At 46.8% G+C, this 17020-nt stretch overlaps 1 protein-coding gene across 1 annotated transcript in view; it reads left to right on the forward strand.

Annotated features, from left to right (window-relative positions):
• The window catches only part of LOC119386933 (DNA-directed RNA polymerase II subunit RPB1), a 45771-nt gene extending 29277 nt beyond the window's left edge, over positions 1-16494 (forward strand). Inside the window, exons 19-24 of the mRNA XM_037654223.2 lie at positions 4123-4470; positions 6243-6347; positions 8475-8657; positions 11323-11526; positions 14041-14224; positions 14947-16494. Of these exons, the coding sequence (XP_037510151.1) occupies positions 4123-4470; positions 6243-6347; positions 8475-8657; positions 11323-11526; positions 14041-14224; positions 14947-16292 (2370 nt within the window). The 3' untranslated portion in view covers positions 16293-16494. The remainder of the gene's footprint in view (positions 1-4122; positions 4471-6242; positions 6348-8474; positions 8658-11322; positions 11527-14040; positions 14225-14946) is intronic.
• The last annotated feature ends 526 nt before the right edge of the window (positions 16495-17020 follow it).

Raw genomic sequence — 17020 nt, forward strand, 5'->3', positions numbered from 1 at the left:
CGCTTGCCTCACAGTGTGTTTTTTTGATGAGCAGTTTTTACTGGTATGCAAGGTTTAAAACTATTGAATATTGAAACAAATGGTCATTATTCAAACCGGTTCCAATTACCGTAAAAACCCGCATATAATACAAGGATTTTTCCTAATATTAGCGTTCCAAATTTCCGCCTCGTACTATGTGCGGATCTGAACGAAAACCTGCTTGAAAAACAAAGTTATGCTTGAAGTTTTGGTTTCGTAATAGCCGCGTGGCTATGGCTTGGTTTTGTATATAAGTGGCTACGGCTTGGCTTCGTTACCTTCGTGCCCTCGCGTGGCAAAGGTGAGCGCTGGCACCATTTCTTTCTTTATCGTCGAGTTTTCTGTAACGTGTACCTTGACAGCGGACTTGTGCACATGTGAACCTCGCTTCGTGAAGGTGCGACATGCCAGGGCCTCGGAAACAGTACTCGGGTGCATTCAAGAGAAATGTCATCACAGCTGTTGAGAAAATCGGCAACAGTGCGGCCAGGAGACAGTTTGGAGTCACCGAGGGAAGTGTCCGCGGTTGGCGAGGACAAAAAGAAGCGCTTTTCGCGTGCAGCGGAAAGTGAAAAAGCTTTCGCGCTCCGAAGAATGGGGCATTCCCAGAAATTGAACTCGCCCTGACAGAGTTCGTTCGAGAGTAGTAACGGGCGGCGCACTTACCAGTCAGCATGGAACTGATGCAGGCGAAAGCGAAGAAGCTGGCAAGAGAAAAGGGGATGTCAAGCTCGGACTTCAAAGCGAACAAGCACTGGATTTACCGTTACATGTGCCGAGCCGGATTTTCCCTGCGCCGGCGAACCTCGATTTCTCAGAAGCTCCCTGAAGCCTTTGAAGAGCTTCTTGTGTCATTTCAGTGCCATGTTATTTCGTTGCGCTGCTCGCAAAACTTCCAGCTGAGGCAAATCGGCAATGCCGATTAAACGCCAGTTTACCTGGACATGCCATCGCCTCTTACCATTCACGAGAACGGCTCGAAACAAGTTTGTGTTTGTACCACCGGCAACAAGAAGACGCAAGTCACAGTGATGTTATCGTACACGGTGGATGGCCACAAGCTCCCACCCTATGTCGTGTTCAAGCGCAAGACAATGCCGAAAGGTGAGGAGCTGCCGAAGAATGTCATCGTAAGATGTCACGATAAAGGCTGGATGAACGAGGACCTTGTCCTAGACTGGATAAAGTCCGTCTGGTGCAGACGGTCCGGCGCCCTGCTTTCTTTTCCATCCATCTTGGTGCTGGACGCGTTTCGCTGCCATTTGGCCGATTCAGTAAAGAGACTCTTGCGCCACTGTGGCACGGAACTTGTCGTGATCCCGGGTAGGATGACGTCGCACCTGCAACCTCTCCATGTTTGCGTGAATAAACCATTCAAGGATGCGGTTAGGCGTTGCTACGTGGAGTGGATGCGCTCAGGTGAGCCTGCAGTGACGCCGACCGGGGGGCTGAAGCGGGCATCGCCAGCCACGCTATGCAAATGGATTGTAGATGCTTGGGCAAGCATCCCAGAGGACCTTGTGCATCGTTCTTTCAAGAAGTGCGGCATCTCTAATGCCCTCGATGGCACAGAAGACAAGTACCTGTGGGACGATTTGTCGGACAAGGAAATGCTCAAAGGAAGCGCAGTTGAAGGTGACAGCGATTGAAGTGGCGGGTCCGTGTTCAATAAATGTTTTCTCCGAGCTTTCCTATCTTGTATTATACGTGGGTAAAATGGTTTTTTTTTTTTTTTTTTTCATTTCGCGCATCCCTAAAATTTCACCTCGTATTATATTCGGGTTCGTATTATACGCGGGTATTTACGGTAAGTCCCCTTTCCTAAACCAATTGAAGACGCCCCCTAATTTTTCCTTATAATATGTTATATATACTATAAACGTCAATTCTGTTGTTGTTTTATTTTAGTTGGCGAGTGTACGTTTTCTTCGACCACTATTAGAATTCGATTCGAAATTATTCGACCAAGTTGCTATTCGCTTCGAACCTAAAATTTACTATTTGCTAGGGATGGGTGAATAGCAAATTTGAGGTTCGAAGCGAATCTGAAGCGAATAGTGATTTGGTCAAATAATTTCGAATCGAATAGTTCGAATAGTATATAGCGCATATTATTATGAAAAATTAGCATTTTTGTCATGACCCTTGCACAATGTTTTTAAGAATTGGAACTAGGTATGAGCGAATGTCACTTTTTTGGTTTGAAATGAAGTGGAAGCAACCTTGAATAGTATCAAGATTTGAATTGCAGTAGGGTGCAAGTTAGAAGTGGTACAATATGTTACAACTTAAAAATTACTATACTTACGCATATAAGCCCATATACAGTAATACCTCGTTAACTCGAAGTAGTAAAAACCAGAAAAAATTTCGAGATAAGCAGATTTTCGAGATAAGCAAAGTAGGGCAAATTCCATTGAGAAGTTCAGTTCTATCTAGAAACGTTATCCCTACTGACCAGTTTAACAGGAGCGCCAAACTGGCTCTTTGTAAAGATTTTGAAAAAAAATAATGACATACCAGCGCTATTAACCAGCTGTGTTTTTTGGCACTGCCTTTTTATTTAGTGCAGAGAGACCGACTAAGGCTGGTCTGCCTCTCAGTAACACTTGCACCTAGCAAAGCTTTCTCGAGTTGCTTAACACATCGCATGTGCCGATCATCCGCGCCGCTGCACTCAAGTTTATTTCGCATCAAGCGAAGCATGTTTCTTGTTTCGGCGGATGTCGTCACCCCTCGAGTAGCTGCGTCGACGCTGCCGCGATCACTGTGCGTGACGCCACGTTGTTTGGCTTAAGAAAATGGTCAAACCAGCCGATGTTGCAGGCTAGGTCAGTTTAGCCCACCGCTAAGTCCTGAGAATCGGCCTTATCTGTCGATGTGACTGGAAGGGGCTCCTCTCGCACGATGCCACACATTCAGCGCCGTTTTGACGTCCGGAAACTTCGAGCCTCGAATCCGTTTCTTTGATTAGGGCTACCTTTCTTTGCAGCATCAGTGACTTGCTTTGCTTTGGTGGCGTTATCCTCACCACATCGCACGGCCGACGAAAAAATCCGCGCGACGTGCCTTATATATAAATAAAATGCTGAAATCGCATCTCTGACGGTAAACAAAACGTGTACGACCCGAGCTATTTTGCAGGGCCTGCTTATGTGCACGTCTATAGCATCACATGACGTGACACAGGGTTGCTCGACAAAGTTGGTATGCCGCTAGGTTGTGACTTTACTTTCGGGAACAGTGTCCACTTCGTCGTAAACGCGGCAGCCTCGCGCGAACCTTGTGAAACGTATGACATTTTGCCGCTAGTATTTTGTGAAACGGTTCGGCGGCGAAGTTTTGGTTCCATTCTCAGTCGAAATTTCGAGATAACCGAAAGCGGGCACGGAAATACTTCGAGATAAACGGCAATAAATACGTTGCACCTATGGGAAATTGTTCGGTACCGCGGAAAACTTCGACTTAGCCAATTTTTCGAGATATGCAAGTTCGAGTTAACGAGGTATTACTGTAACACGCTTTTGAACTTAAAAAAATATGTACACTTAGCCTTGAAGTGTGGCTTTGCGGCAGTGCAGATTTCTCCTGTAAAGGTGGTTTCACGGTACAGCAAACCGAAGCTGCAGTGAAACCACCTTTACAGGGGGTTATGTGCAGACAAACATACATATATTCGTTTATTTCGAATACTGTAATATTCGTTCGAATATTCGAAACGCCCGAATATTCGCCCATTCCTACTATTTGCACATGCCTAGTTTATATGCACTGTATCAAAAGCCAGGTTTTCTTCATGGCTTGTTTAAGCTGGGCCTGCAGAGACACATCTGCAACTGTACTTAAACTCTTACTGTAAGGTGATGCTGCCATGTCAGAGATGGTGGTGGAATTTAAGAGAATAATACATTTTTGTAGGTTTGTGTTTGATGCCATCTTCTGTAATACCAAACTAATTTGAGACATTGTAGCGGTAAACACTACGTGGTGCTTCATGACATCTGGTGCCTAACCAGAATTTTCTGTGCAAATCTGGCATGAGGGCCTTTATGAGAGGCAGCTTCAGTGTGACAGATTTCTTGTTGATTTTTTTTTCACCAGGACGTTTTGTGCCGGTTGGAGCACACCACCCTCCGCAAGGTGACTGCAAACACGGCCATCTACTACGACCCCGACCCGCAAAACACGGTCATTGCGGAGGACCAGGAGTTCGTGAACGTCTACTACGAGATGCCCGACTTCGACCCCACTCGCATATCACCCTGGCTGCTCCGTGTCGAGCTGGACCGCAAGCGTATGACGGACAAGAAGCTCACCATGGAGCAGATTGCCGAGAAGATTAACGCTGGTTTTGGTGACGACCTGAACTGCATCTTCAACGACGACAATGCCGAGAAGCTGGTGCTTCGGATACGAATCATGAACAGCGACGATGGCAAGTTCCAAGATGTGAGTTGTGCGGTTTCTTTGTTTTTTGCTTCTGTTACCTGGGCAGAATGACCACAGCCCACGGGTAGAAAAGCGTGCATGACACAGTGCCCATTGTATCTTTCTGCCGATGGGCTGTGCTCATGTTGTGATGCATGACCAACGTGCCCAAGCCTCTGTTGTCTGTTTCTTTGTTGAATGTGCTGTTTACGCTTTTATCCTTATGACAATGCTTCTTATGACACAGTGGAGTTGTGGCACTGCTACACGGCAGTTTTGAATGACCATCGAGTGGCTCAGGCATTTCTGGCAAAAATTGTGTACCGCTGCAGATCTTTATTTTCGTTTTCATGTCACCAAAAGTTAAATAATATAAATCCACTTAATAGCACAAATCTGTCTGTTAGTTTTGTTTAAACATTTCATTCAATTGTTTATACGTTGTTGTACACAAATGTTTAGTTTTCAAGTTGTTGAGCAGCAAAAGTGTGACAACGTTTGCACTGCTCGATGCGGCTGCCTCATACTCCCAACAACACATACAGGTCACTGTTGTCAAGAGTACATGAAGTTCGCACATTACAAGTGGCAAGAATATATTATTAAATGATAAATGGTACTTACATATTCTATTTTTAGAGCATAGTGGTTTAGTTTTTTTCTTTCTTATAGTGAATACGAGCACGCTGTGAACGAGAGGGCACGTTCGCACTATTTCCGCTTGCATTGCTCAATGGGCATTGGGGTTTCAATAGAGCTGCAGGTTGTTTCATTGGCTTGATAGATTATTGACTCGGCGGCCTTCGAAAGCACCCATGTAGCAGCTGAAACTTGACTTTGAGTCAATGTGCTATTGGTTGAAAGGCCTTCAAAACGACCGTGTGACACGGGTATTAGACATTAGCAAAGGAGCCACTTCTGAGTAGACTTATCTGATAGGCACATCAGAGAGAATTAGTAGCTGATGGAAACAAAGAAACTATGTAGGTGGCGTTGCTCTATACTGGTTTGAAACTTACAAATTTTAATCTTTTTATTCAGCATACTTTGAAGTCCTCAATACAAGGCTTTTCGTAAGTAAGGCACACTTTACAGGCCCACTGTACTTTCTCAGTTCTAATGGGGCTGCTGCTATTTCTTTTCTTGCAAAATTCATAACTATATGACGCACACATAGTTCGTTTGTTGTGTCCAGATCCCTCTCCAGTCTCGACACTATATCTTTATTATCAAAGGCACTGCTCCAATTTACATTGTCTTTCGGGAAGCCCTTATAAGAACTGGAAGGTTGTTGTCACCGAACACCATTTATAGCTGGGTTTAAGATTGTACCTGCGGCACTCCGAGTAATGAGAACTGATCTCAAATGTCATGTTGCTGTTTCATACCGTGGACATTAGAACTTTGCTGTGGGTGCTAAAAAATTTCTGTCATCCGACCCAGCTGAAACAAGATGCAGCTGCCACAGTTGGAGTGTGTCTGTGTGGTGTGTGCGCACACTGGGCACAATTGCATTTTCAGTTTATGGCCTTAAAACATTGGGTCCGCATTACAACCGAGGATGTGTTGGGGTCGAGTGGACACGGTAAATCATAAATGAAAACAAAACATAGGCAATAAAGTTCATGCGTTGGGTGACTGCATTGGGAAAAAGTCGATGTGTTGGGAACCTTATGTGACCAGGAAGCAAGTAATCGGAATTCTTGTTGTAGGTACAAAAAGAAAGCCAGCAGAAAGGTAGCAAACAAATTGTGTTGATGTTTCTGTGCTTTTTTCCCCATCATGGGTTGCAGGAGGAGGAACAAGTGGACAAGATGGAGGACGATGTCTTCCTTCGTTGCATTGAGGCCAACATGCTGAGTGACATGACACTGCAGGGCATCGAAGCCATCACAAAGGTCAGTCCACTCGAGCTACAAGACGAACGTTGTGATCCAGAAACTGGAAGTGCGTGGCACGCCTCTAACTAGCATGAGCAGCAGCAGTAGCAGTGCTCTGTGGTATTTCAGCAGAATCTCGATTTTTTGAATCCGTCAAATACGAACGGGGTTCCAAGAATTTGTTGCACGCTTTAGGGCCTTTTTCTCTTCTTTCACCCCAACTACTGCTATGGAAGCTGCATGGGTTGGATGACAGAGGGGCAAGGATCTGTGTCAGTGTGCGTGATGAAATTGAGCCTGCATCATAAAACATGTTCGTTCACTTCTGGTGTGATTCTGATAGGTGCTAGTGTTGCTACTGCATAAACTTAGCACACTACAGAGCGTAGTGCCAGCATGTGGTGGCACCTCATTGCAAGAAGTGCATCTGGTCCGGGTACCGCCCTAGATTTGTCAGCTTTCGGGCAACAACAGCAATCTGCTAAACGATGAAATAAATCTGCTGCAGGCATCTTTGAAGTGAATGAGGGTGGGCTCTCTGCATGAGGAGAGGGTGCTTGGGAAAGCGGAAACCTTGCACTGTGCCTGTAAGCTCTACCTGCTGTGCACAACTACAAAATGCGGCTGAGCTGTTCAAAGCAGTGTTTGCTATTTGTAGAATGTGTTTCTTACCCCAGTGCGAGGGTTGGTTCAAGATCCTTTAACTTGGCACAGTTTGCTCTGCAATTGTTTCCTTGTTGCCAGAGCTTGTTGCTTATTTCACTACTTGGCAAACTTCACTTTTGTTACCTTAACATACCTGCCAAGTCTCCCGGATTACCCGGGAGACTCCCGGGGTATTGAACCCGGGATTTTGAACGTTTCTCCCGGTTGTACGGGTCATAGGAAAATCTCCCGGAAATCCAGTTTCGCCCCGCGCGTCCAGTGCTTCGTCTGGCCACATGAGCAAAGTTGTCTGGCCAAGTAGTAGAAAGGATTCTTCTTCTTTTTTTTAACGATGGTAGAAAGGTTCAACTCAGTTTCATTGCGCATGAAGTAGCTGTGCACTTTGTGCCGCAGTGCTACCAACGCAAACGTGTCATAGCGCTGCAGCCGTGTCTTGCCTGTAATGCGTACATAAAAATACATAAAAAAGGTGCGCTCTGTTTTCGCTAGGAGAGAGCGCTCGCAAGAATTATGGCGCCAACACAAGCTCGTGATGCAGGTGGCTGTTGTTTGATGTCGTGACGCGAGGTGGGACGTTTCGCGTACACATGCGCAACACGCAATTTAAAAACTGATCCTAAATGTGTTATAGGTTATATCAGCCGTTAATATTTCGTAGATGATGCGTTTGTGTACACACAAATCGATCCCACAAGTTATCTTGCCTTCAAAATTTTGTGTGACTACTGCTTTAAGTGGAGAAGAGCCCAGCACTTAAAAGGGTAGCCGTTACCGATGTCTGTCAAGATAGCGCGTTCGCCAGCGCTCACGACCGTCCCCGTCTCAACGGCGCCCCTTATGATCCCTTGCCCAACGAAATAACTGGTAAGCAAGCGACGACAGGCCTCGCACGCGGAGTGATGTTATCGCATGTGCCCTTCGCGTGACGGCCGGGTCGTTTCATCTCTGCTTCAACCGCGTTCGTCCCTAGCGCTAGCGTGCTTTTACTTGCACAGGAAACAGACGATGCGTAAGCGATGTTATCAGTTTGACTCTGTACAGATCAGGGGCGACCGCAAAATCCCGCTGACAGTGTCCATATAATTGCTATCGCCCCCGCCAGCGGTCGGCATACTTTATAACCCCCCCGTTGAGTAGATCTCCCGGATTCCGTTTCTCCAAACTCGGCAGGTATGCCTTAAAGATTCACTTCACTTTGTTAAAGTTCACCTTGTGACCTTGCGGAGTATTACATGAGGAAAGGTCAGAGCACACTTGGAATAAGTGACCAAGGTGTTTACAATGATGCCTAATTGCCATGTCATAAGTGTATTTTGTCCAGAACTGAAGTTATGCTTCTCATGCTTGTATGTCCCTTTAGCGCTAGTTAAATGTGTCTGAATACCGCTATACACTACAATTAGCCCAAATTTCTTCTCTAATTATATAATGCTGTCTGTTTCCTTGTTCCCGTTGTCTCACAATCTATTCGTTTTCCAGGTGTACATGCACCTGCCTACCACGGACAACAAGAAGCGCATCGTTCTCACCGAGACTGGAGAGTTCAAGGCCATCGCCGAGTGGCTTCTGGAAACGGACGGCACCAGCCTCATGAGAGTGCTGAGTGAACGGGACGTCGACCCCGTCCGGACATACTCCAACGACATTTGCGAGATCTTCGCTGTAAGTCGCGCAGTTCCACAAAGTGCACCGACCGGCTTTGTTGCTCCGCTTTTTTCGTGGCTCGTTTCTCACGGGAGCTGACAGGTGGCCGCCGCTGGAGCATTTTCGCACACACAGCCTACCCTACGCATAACCGGTGTTCTTTGCTGCAACAAAGAGGAACAAAAATTCAGGCAGGACCAGCTCGGGTTGTTGTGTATGTATATGCGAGAGTGTCGTTGGATTTTAGATGGAATTTAGAAGCAAGTTCGAGTAGTAACGGGGTGAAAGGTATTAGCGGTAAATTACATTATGCTTTAAAATTTACTAGCCCCATATAAACCAACATGACATGCTTAAAAAAATGAATTGGGGTGCAGGGAATATTTGCACAGGCCTCGTAATATTCCATTTAATTTTTTAGGTAAATCGCTTTCAAAAATATTTTCACTGTGCTAATGACAACTAATGATATCAGTATGGTTACGGCTTGCATGAACGAACTTTGGCGGGCTGTATAGCATGGCAGCAAACTTAAAAGGTAAACAAACAGGCTTGGTCTTTCTGTGGGAGAGAGAGAGAGAGACATAACTTTATTTTGTCCTTGCTGGGGTCAAGGGAGGCGGGGGCCGGGAGACTAGCACTACCGGAGCCCCCCTTCCTCAGGCGGCGGCCAGACCTTGGGTCTTGGCGGCGTCTTTGGCTAGCCGGACTGCCCAGAGTTGGTCATCCGGGCACGCGCTGAGCAGCATAGCCTCCCACTGCTCGGGCGTGGTAATCTTAAGTGTAGGGTTCTTGCTGTGTTTGGTGGTGTGTGTCGCTGCGGGACATGCCCAGATAATGTGGTCGAGGTTGGCGCGAGCCATCCCGCAAGCTTTGCACTGTGGTGTGTAAACGTCCGGGTATATGCGACTGTACAGCGCGGGTGTAGGGAATGTTCGCGTCTGTAATAATCGCCATGTTGTCGACTGTTGCTTATTTAGCGACTTGTCAGGGGGTGGGTACTTCAATCTTGCCCTACGGTAATGCATGACAATTTCACCATACGTGACCATTCTTTCTTTCGCGTGGCCGCACCAGGATTCGAGTTCTTCGTCCTCAGCCTGTTCGGCTCGTCGGGAGGGTAGCTGCTCTGATGACGGGTGACGCGCCCGGTGGACGATTTCTCGGGCAGCGTCGTGAGCGGCTTCGTTCCCGGCAAGGCCCGAATGGCCCGGAGCCCAGATTAAATGAACTTGGCGGCGACGAGATGGGGATGTGCTTGCAAGTATGCGGTTCGCTTGCGGTGAAATGAGGCCCTTGGTGAAGTTGCGGATAGCTGTCTTGCTGTCACTAACAATGCAAGAGGCGGTAGTCGTCGCGTAGGCTAAAGCGATGGCAGCTTCTTTGCCCTCTTCGGGTTGTGTGGTGAGTAGGGAGCTGGTGGTGGTAGTTACATGATTCTGTCCCGTGACGACAGCGAGCGCCATGGCCGGTTGTTGCGGGTACTCTGCTGCGTCGACGTAAGCTACATGCGCGGCCCCCTTGTAACTCTTGCTGAGATGTTTAGCACGGTCGGCGCGCCGTTCTGCGTTGTAGACGGGGTGCATATTGCGAGGGATGGGGGGAATCAGGAACGTTTCTCGGATGTCCTTGGACAATGGGACCTTGGGTCCGGTCTGCGTAACGTATTCAATGTCAAGGGTACGGAGGATGTGCCGCCCGGTCTGTGTTTGCGAGAGCCGCTCGTAGTGTGAAATGCGCTGAGCCTCAATTAACTCCTCAATTGTGTTATGTAGGCCTAATTCCATGAGCTTTTGATTCTCCGTAGATTGAGGGACGTGCAGGGCTTGCTTGTATGCTTTCTTGATAATTATGTTAATCTTGTGTTTCTCGGCGTTGGAGAGGCATAGGAAGGGCGCGACGTACACGATGCGGCTGATAATAAAGGCTTGCACCAACCGTAAAAGGTTGTCCTCTTTCATTCCCATGTGCTTGTTGGCGATGCGGGCGAGCGGCCGACATGGGAGCGGCCCGCAACGTGCTAGGGCGCGTTCCGAGGGACCAAAATAAAGTTTATTCATCCATCCATCCATTCATCCATCCACCATGCATTCATGCTACTTGCATAGAGCTACCAGTGCAGCTGTTTGAATGCAAGCATTAGAGATCTCCTGTGACGGCTATTTCATGTCTGTCTCATCAGCTGTCACATCAGCTGCCACAGATTTTGAAGGTATATTTTCTGCCTCAAGACAAAGTTGCCCATTACTGATGATTTTGCCATGTTTTGTGTACCCGTGCTCTAAAATTTGCGAGTAAAATTTGTGAGTAACATAGTGGAACTAAAGTACATGTACAGTCTCATCCTTTTCATCATTTTTAGGACTAGCGCCTGCAGTCATGTACATTTGAAATACGAACAAGTTACGGTTAATGAAAATGCGTTCTTTTCTTCTCTTTTTCGCTATTGTGTGAAATGTCTACGTGATTTTGGCTTGCACACCTATTTTTGAGGCCTGAATGGCAGCTTCATTATTAGCACTCCGAGATCGTGCTTTCGGGTTATATTATAATTTCTTGTTCAGGTTTCATTTGTCCATGACTGCACATAATAACTAACGCCACCTCATGACTCAGTTCTGTGATTCGGAATATACTTGGTATTTGGAACCTTTTCCTAAAAGAAATGGTGGGGTCTCCGCAGGTGCTGGGAATAGAGGCGGTCCGAAAGGCCGTGGAGAAGGAAATGAACCACGTCATCTCATTCGACGGCTCGTACGTCAACTACCGCCACTTGGCCCTCTTGTGCGATGTGATGACCGCCAAGGGACATCTGATGGCCATCACTCGTCACGGAATCAACCGACAGGACACGGGGGCCCTGATGAGGTGTTCCTTTGAAGAGACTGTAAGTTGAACTTGCGATGGCTGGCCGTGTGACCTCTTGGCTGTGGCATTTTCAACACTGCAACGTTATCTTGGGGGTTTTAGCACCCATAGTATTGTGACATTTTTGTTGTGCGCAGGACTTGTACGCTCATCTGTGAAGCCTTTAGTGCCAATGCATTTCTGACACTAGTGTTCTGCTGTGAAAATCAGTCAAGTTTATTTCTGGCTGCATTGGCAGGTATACATTCATCAAGTGCAGAAGGGAGTAAAATACTGCACGTAAAATTTTATGTAATGTTGCCTTATTTCGTGGCCCTTATGTAATCAATGAAGGGATAGAGTTGTTTGGTAATAATGTTGACAGTTTGGTTGTGTGCTGTAAAAGTCAATTTTTCTGTGTTCATTATGTTTCATAATCTGGCACTTGAGATGCAAGCAGTATTTCATATTCATAGATTCAAAAGAAATATTTGCCTGTGGGAACGTGGTGCAGATATGTTTTATTCCATCAGAAGCACTTGACAGATCCCTTCTGCACTGTTACAGTTGTCAAGCTTTGGTGACAGTACCGTTCATTTAAAAACCATGCCACTGTCATTTAAACGATGTCACAGAGAAGGTGGCAGGACTATTGAGGAGGCAGTTATAGTAACAGCAGCATGGACCACATTTCGTGCACTTCTGAATTTTTAGCTTGGCGAAATCAGAATTTCAATACATGTGCAGTAACTCCCCATAAAGAGGTTGCATCATTGCGGTGATGCTGCGGCCATTGAAGTTTATTACCAAGTCTCGTTTCACCAATTGCACTTGTCCTGCTAGATTCCTAGATTCCGGAGTGCATCCATTGTGCATCTCGGCACTTCATCTTCGCTTCTGTACCCTAGGGGTCTGTGCTTGAGGAGGCGAGGGAGGCTACATGGACATGCTAAAAAGGTGTCTAGTTGTTTATTAGCATAAAAACTAGGGCTGTGCGAATATTCGAAATTTCGAATACTTTTCGAATAGTGTTTGCTATTCGATTCGATTCGCACTGGAATTTTACTATTCGAACTTCCCAAAAACAAGTACAGTCAACACCCGATTGAAAGTGACCCCTTCAAATTTTCAGCATGCTTCACCTCATTACACCCTCGTATTGCGGCAAAGCTGCCTTTCAAGCTCCATTGCGGTCGAAATTTGTCAAGACACAGCCAACGTCCGATTGGATTTTCACTATGCTTCACCTCATCACACCGCGGCGCTGCGGCAAAGCTGTCTTTCAAGCTCCGTTGCAGTCGAACTTTGCCAAGACACAGTCAACGTCCGATTGGATTTTCACTATAATTCACCTCATCACACTCTGGTATTGCGGCAAAGCTGCCTTTCAAGCTCCATTACGGTCTAACTTTGCCAAGAGACAGTCAATATCCGATTGGAAGTGGTCCCTAGGTTTTCAATATGCTTCACCTCATTACACCCCGGCATTGCGGCACAGCTGCCTTTCAAGCTCTGCTACGGTCGCAAATGTACTAACTCAAGAAAACGCTGTTTCCAACATGGAGATGAAAGATGTGGCAGAGATGGGGGCTCGGTTAATGCTGTTTTGGACCTGAAATTTGGGCAGGAAGTCCAAAAAATCGGAAGCTGAAGCTTTTTAGCATCCAAAATTTCAGATGTTCTTATATATCGACGTCTGCGAGGCATATTTGGAGCTCCGGACTTGAAGGGAGCACACCCTTGTCCGCCACATCAGTTGGGCTTCCACAGAAGTTGAGAGAGGAGGAGAGGCTGAGGAAATGGCATCTTTGCCTATCAAGTGTAAAGTGTTGTCGGCAACACTTTGGTTGCACCAAATCATGTACATAAATAGAATTCGGCCTCTACATTGCCTCATTCTTGATAAGATACGTATGAAACACCACCCCGCCAGTGCTTCATCAACCTAGCGAAAAGAAACACTTTCATCTTGCTATCTCTTAAGAATATGCTTAGGAATCCTCTCTAACTTCTTTTTGTGCAATTTCGCTTCAAAGTATTCAAAAAATATTCTAGAAATATTCGAGAAGTATTCAAAAAATATTCGATTTGATTCGCACTCACACTTCAATATTCGAATTCGCTTCGCACCTTAAATTTTGCTATTCGAAGAGCTCTAATAAAAACCTAGCAGCACAAAGCACCGAGGGAGCTTTTACAACAGATGTGCTGGATTAAGAAGGATTGACAACTTACTAACGAGGTACGTGAGAAGCCACGTTGCAATTGCACGAGGACATGTAAGAGTTATAGGCTTGGCGGCAGTTGCTGCCTCCCCATTTCTAAGAGGATACTCACATGATCCATCCATGACCAGAGGACATGGTCTTTCTCTTCCTTACATGCTGTTTTAGTGTCTTATCTTCCCTGCACAAGACTTCCTAATAAAATGAAGGGTCTGAATGCCTTGTGACGTGCAGCATTTCTCTGGATAACGCCTGCAAGCTTTTGTTTTAAGCCCTCCAATGTCTAAAAGTGCCGTTGTGACATTGTCGCTCGTTCCTTTCATGTGCAGGTTGATGTGCTCCTGGATGCTGCTTCACATGCTGAGGTTGACTACCTGAAGGGTGTCTCTGAGAACATTATCATGGGACAGTTGGCACGTATGGGCACAGGGGCATTTGACCTGATGCTTGATGCCGAGAAGTGCAAGTATGGCATCGAGATCCCCATGAACCTGCCAATGATGGGATCCCTCTGTGAGTGTGCCCCAGATTGGAGCCTTTGTCTTTTGACTGTGCTGTGATTTTGTAAATTTTTACTGCAGCTCCATGACCTTTGTGTTCTGCAATGCATTGGTCTTGTGTAAATATTGAACAAAGATCCAATACTACTTGGTCATCTGCTGTTTTGCTACTTCATGTCTTCTTTACCAGAACTTGATGCATGTGAACATTTAAATTGGTGGACTGATGCGTCTTCCATTTTGTTTTACTGCAATGTGCATGATAACTTTGTGCCCACACATTATGATTTTTTAAAGTGTAAGATAAGAGCCTCACTGTGGCATTTTCTTATAAGCCTTCATCATCGGTGAGGTAACATGTATGGTGCAACTTAGGCCAAACCCAATTAATAACTACGGTAAAGTCTAATTAGTGTGACTCCACTAATTCTGAAAATTTGTGTATTTGGTCAACTGTCAATTTTCCATTACTGTGTGCATTGATATATGGCATTGGGCACTTAATTATATAAATGTTTTAAGCTTTGTGCTCGTTTAGGTGGTTGGATTTCAGAACTTGCAATGCTAGAAGTACTGTGCTGTGTCTTCCTGGTTGCAGGAACATGCACTCTTTGTACTGCCTGCACCCTTAAAATTCGTCCATTTTATTGTGCACATAATAGGTGTGGGCACAACCAAGATAGCGCACATGCTACTGCAGTTTGTGCGCTCAAACAATGCATTTATATCCCGCAGGTGGCCCTGGAGTGTTCTTCGGCAGTGCAGCCACACCAATGGCTGGAATGTCTCCTCAGATGACACCGTGGGCGACAGGTGCCACTCCGGCTTATGGCAGTGGTTGGTCACCTAACGTGGGAAGTGGCATGACACCAGGAGGTGCTGGCTTCTCACCCTCTGCATCAAGTGATGCTAGCGGCTTCAGTCCGGGTGCCTGCAGCCCTGCATGGTCACCGCAGCCAGGCTCGCCAGCCTCGTCACCTGCATCACCTTACATACCCAGCCCCAGCTCCCCAAACTACTCGCCCTCGTCACCTGCTTATGCACCTTCCTCCCCCTCTCTCACTCCGGCTTCCCCAACCTATTCCCCGACATCTCCGTCATACTCTCCCACATCTCCATCCTATTCGCCAACGTCACCCACGTACTCGCCCACTTCCCCCAACTACTCTCCCACATCGCCGAGTTACTCGCCAACGTCTCCCTCATACTCCCCGACAAGCCCCAGCTACTCCCCAACGTCACCATCCTACTCCCCAACATCCCCATCTTATTCTCCAACAAGCCCGAGCTACTCGCCCACTTCCCCTTCCTACTCGCCAACCTCCCCGTCTTACTCTCCTACGTCTCCTTCCTATTCCCCCACTTCTCCGTCCTACTCACCAACCAGTCCAAGCTACTCTCCAAGTTCTCCCAACTACACCCCTGCGTCGCCTTCCTACTCGCCAACCTCGCCTTCTTACTCCCCGACATCACCGTCCTATTCTCCCACCTCTCCATCCTACTCCCCGACCAGCCCGTCCTACTCGCCTAGCTCTCCCAACTATTCTCCTCAGAGTCCTAGCTACTCTCCAGGTAGCCCCAGTTACTCGCCAAGCAGTCCCAAGTACTCTCCAACATCTCCGTCTTACTCTCCAACAAGTCCAAGCTATTCTCCCGGATCGCCACAGTACACACCGTCGTCCCCCAAGTATTCTCCGACCTCGCCAACGTATTCACCGACGTCTCCGTCGTACTCTCCATCAAGTCCGAAGTATTCCCCGACGAGTCCAAAGTACTCGCCAACGAGTCCCACTTACACGCCTTCGTCACCCAAGTACAGTCCGACCTCGCCTCAGTACAGCCCAACGTCGCCGCAGTACAGCCCCACATCGCCGAAGTACTCTCCGACATCACCCAAGTATTCTCCGACATCGCCGACATATTCTCCTACTTCACCGAAGTATTCGCCTACTTCGCCTACTTACTCTCCCACCAGTCCCAAGGGCTCAAGCTACTCCCCAACCAGTCCGGGCTATTCCCCATCCTCGCCAACTTATAGCCCCACGAGCCCCAACATTGAAGAGGATAGCGACAATGACTAAACTGGATTGCACTTGTGCCAAGTGTGTTGGCATCTGTACATACAATGGCTCACGGCCTTATTCCATTTTTCTATGTTTATTCTTGCTAAGTAATGTCTAGGTGCTTGACATCAGGGCAAGGGAAATGCCAGTGCCTCTCCGCTGCAAGTGAATTCATGAAAAGTGTACGGCACTAAAGTTTTAAATAAAGATTGTTTTCGGAGCTGCTTGCATTTTCTTTGTTTGCATGTGTGCAATGTTGTCATTAATTTGTGACGACATGCAAAAGCACATCCTTGTGGTTAACGAAACAAAGAGGTCTCATACTGCTGTGGCTCCTGCAGGTCAACGGGCTTCGTTATTATGGCACCACATAGAAATGGCACTCTACCCCGATGCATTAGAAACGTGTGGTTTTTCTCCAAAGTTCTTTTATACCGAGTTTGAAGACATATAAAGGTGAGCAGCCGGATTAGTGGGGTGATGCACTGATCAACTAGGCAAGCAGAGAGCTAATACTGTTGTCACTAAGTGTATTCCACTTCCTTATTGGTTTGAATTAGCGGTGTTGCTGTAGTTGCAAAAGTGCTGCCTTTGCAAAGGCTTTTATATGAATACTCATGGAAGCACATCCAAAGCCATTGTGGTTAGATCAAACATATCGAGCTGTCACAACCATCGTCGGGTAGTAGGCTTACTGAAAACGCGTTGCGTATACAGGAATACCGGATGTGCTGAACTGTCTAACA

The sequence above is a fragment of the Rhipicephalus sanguineus genome, chromosome 3 (assembly GCF_013339695.2).
Source record: "Rhipicephalus sanguineus isolate Rsan-2018 chromosome 3, BIME_Rsan_1.4, whole genome shotgun sequence".
Classification (NCBI taxonomy): Eukaryota; Metazoa; Arthropoda; class Arachnida; order Ixodida; family Ixodidae; genus Rhipicephalus; species Rhipicephalus sanguineus.